Source organism: Morone saxatilis, unplaced genomic scaffold (assembly GCF_004916995.1).
Source record: "Morone saxatilis isolate NCDOM2014 unplaced genomic scaffold, NCSU_SB_2.0 Contig5, whole genome shotgun sequence".
NCBI classification, from domain to species: Eukaryota; Metazoa; Chordata; class Actinopteri; family Moronidae; genus Morone; species Morone saxatilis.
The window spans coordinates 2,953,506-2,956,423 of NW_023340095.1; the positions used below are offsets into that span (position 1 = coordinate 2,953,506).

The following is a 2,918-nucleotide window of genomic DNA, read 5'->3' on the forward strand; positions in this document are numbered from 1 at the left end:
AAGGTTGGGAACCACTGATATATGTCATCAATACTGAGCATAATCTATTGTAAAACTCCACTAATTAGTTTTATTTTCACTTATATAGATGGTAAAAGCTCACACCAAACCCCTCCACAAATAAGATAATAATTGAATTGTCTTTTTCAAAGAGCTAAAACAATAAAACATCATGTTTTATCCCTCTCACCGCCATACAACCAGAGAATATTGTGTATTTAGCTGTGGTGTGAATAAATAAGTCCAACTTGAATGCTCTAACTTTACACATTAACGTTTAAACAAGAAAGAATGAATGAATACGAAAAAGACTTCATATCCCAGAAGCCTCTGCGCCACATAAGTGATGTCACCTGATAACGAAGAGGGGAGGGTGTGCTAATGTTTACAACCATCGGGCTGTCAATGTTTTTATCGCAAAAACTGTGATTTGTGTCCAAATTTCACCCGCGTACGAAAAGACAAGCGAATAATGGCGCGAAGTACGTGAGCTCCGCTGGCCTCCAGGTAACAAAAGACTTCTTTAATTAAGCATTTGATCACTTAATCAAGCCAAAGTTGTTAGCAGATAAACAGGTACAACGTTAGCACAGCGATGCTACTTGCTCAGCTGCTCACATCAGCTGGACTCGAACCAGCTGCTCACTTTATATTTAAGATAACATTAAAAACACGAGCTGCAGCATTAACTCGTCTACCTGCAGTCAGCAGTGTAACAGATAGTGAAAGGGCTAGCTTTGCCTGCTACTTCATACGAGGGGGGTTGCAGAAAGCGGCTCATGTGACCTCGAGAACTTCACACATATCCGTGTGTTAGTGTAAAATAAGCTGTTTACTGACTCTTACAGTACAGCTCTGTTTCACTTCCATTTAACAACTCCTGAAAGAAGAGCTGGGGACATATTCTTCTTTAATGAGTTGCTTTGGAGTCACTTGTTGGTGTATTTCCACTGTGGTCAGTGCTGGAAGAGGAATTCAGATCCCTTTACTGCAGTACTAAACCACACCCGTGAAATAACTCCACTGCGAAGTAAAAGTCTTGCTTTGGAAAAGGCCTACATTAAGAGAGGGCTATTAATGAGCAGAAGTGTCGAATTACTTGTGCAGTATAAATGATGTTTTTGGATTCATATTTGCATTATTGTTGCATTTTACAGCTTTAGAAGTTTATGATTGAGCTCATTTGTACTTTATATACAGTTAGGCCTGCACCATATGAGGAACATCTGCAATGTGCGATATGAGTTACAATAAATAATTAAATATGAATTCAGAACTGAGTCTTTTAAATAAAACTGTTTTTAGAGCCGCAACAGTAATGTTTATAACAGCAAAGTGACTTTATAATTTCAGTAATATCTCACTGGAAAACAAAATCTAAAACGTCAATAATAAAAAATAATATTCCCGACATCAAGAGTGACGTTCAGCTTCTACATCGATGCATCATGTCCTATAAGACGTCACCTGTTTGTAGCGTCTGTGTATTTCTAAAAGGTCAACTCGTCATGAGCTCAGACAAACAGCACTCTTTGTGACAGTGCAGCTGATCCAAGAGGGTTTTAAAAGTGTTTTTTTGGCTTAAAGGGACAGTTCAGGTTCTTTAAAGCGAGGTTGTATTAGGTACTTGTGTAGATAATCAGACAACAGGGGAACTGAAGCCGGTACATCCATGTATGCTCTCACAAAAGCCACCAGACTAAACCAGATATAAACTCTGTCTGACAGCAAGGTGAAGCAGTGGGAATATTGTAAATATAGTGTGGACTAAAGCTTTTATTTTACTTTAAAGTCTTAAAAACCAGAGAGTAACAATGTTTTTTGCTTTCTTTTTGTTGCAGGTGTTTGTTAACTGTGAGTCCTCTGGTTGCTCTCGATTCGCTGCCATCATCTGGAAAGAACATCTCAGAGTGTGCATTTAGCTGGTAAACAGGTGTGTACGGTGATAAAAAGGTATTATCTAAGTATTATTTCCTTTTTGGATAAATCTGTCACTTATTTTATTTGATTAATCGATGATAGCTGCTGTGAAATGGAAGAAAATATTGCCTTTTCTTTCAGACTAACAGTATAAAGCACAAAGTTCTTCAAATTACAGTGATTTTGTTGTTTTTTTACGTGTTCCCATAATGGAATTTCTGCAAAAGAACATATAACTTGTGCATAATACTGGTATGATTTCTGTTTTTTGGAGTAAGATATGAGACCCAGAGCGTACTGACTGTATTACTGTTGGTTGTCACTTTCATAGAAACCTCATTGATGAATTCATGATTTATAAACTCTGGGTTGAGTAGTGAGTTCTGAATATGTTCTTGTTCTCTCGGCAGTGTACCGATGGAGTGGGTGTTCATCATGAACCGGATGAGCTCTCAGGGTAGCTCTGCAGCCCAGCGGAGGCGGATGGCCCTGGGCGTGGTGATACTCCTGCTGGTGGATGTCATCTGGGTCGCCTCTTCTGAGCTGACCTCAGTAAGGACTTTGTCTCAGTCACTCAGTTTTCCACACCTGCTTCGGCAAGGTGGGTTGCAGTACGAGATAATGAGATGAGAAGAGGAGGCGCAGATGTGCTCAGTGGCACAGAGTGCAGTTTGGGATCAGCCGACTGGTGTGAAAGTGAAACATTTGTGATTAATTGTGTTTGCCCTTTTCTCTCCCAACAAGTGGTTGACCAAGTACTCAAATCCATAACTAGTAATTATCAATACTGCAACTCCATTAACGTTGATATGTAAGTATTTAACATTGCAGGTCCTCTTATTACTCTCTGTCCTGCTGGACAGTTAAAACCATTTCACAGAGTCGAACATAAACATCTTAAATGGATGACAGTGGCTTAGCCTGTCACAATAACTACTTTTAGACAATATATTGTCCCAGAAATTATTGCAATCAACCATATTATTGTCATTTTAAGA

At 39.0% G+C, this 2,918-nt stretch overlaps 1 protein-coding gene across 2 annotated transcripts in view; it reads left to right on the forward strand.

Moving 5' to 3' along the window:
* Window positions 1-348: 348 nt before the first annotated feature.
* LOC118339076 (solute carrier family 35 member F5-like) overlaps window positions 349-2,918 on the forward strand; it is a 20,234-nt gene continuing 17,664 nt past the window's right edge. For both annotated transcript variants that reach the window (XM_035676608.1, XM_035676609.1), the window contains exons 1-3: window positions 349-507; window positions 1,842-1,933; window positions 2,331-2,472. In XM_035676608.1, coding sequence (XP_035532501.1) covers window positions 2,338-2,472 — 135 coding nt within the window. In that variant the 5' untranslated portion in view covers window positions 349-507; window positions 1,842-1,933; window positions 2,331-2,337. The remainder of the gene's footprint in view (window positions 508-1,841; window positions 1,934-2,330; window positions 2,473-2,918) is intronic.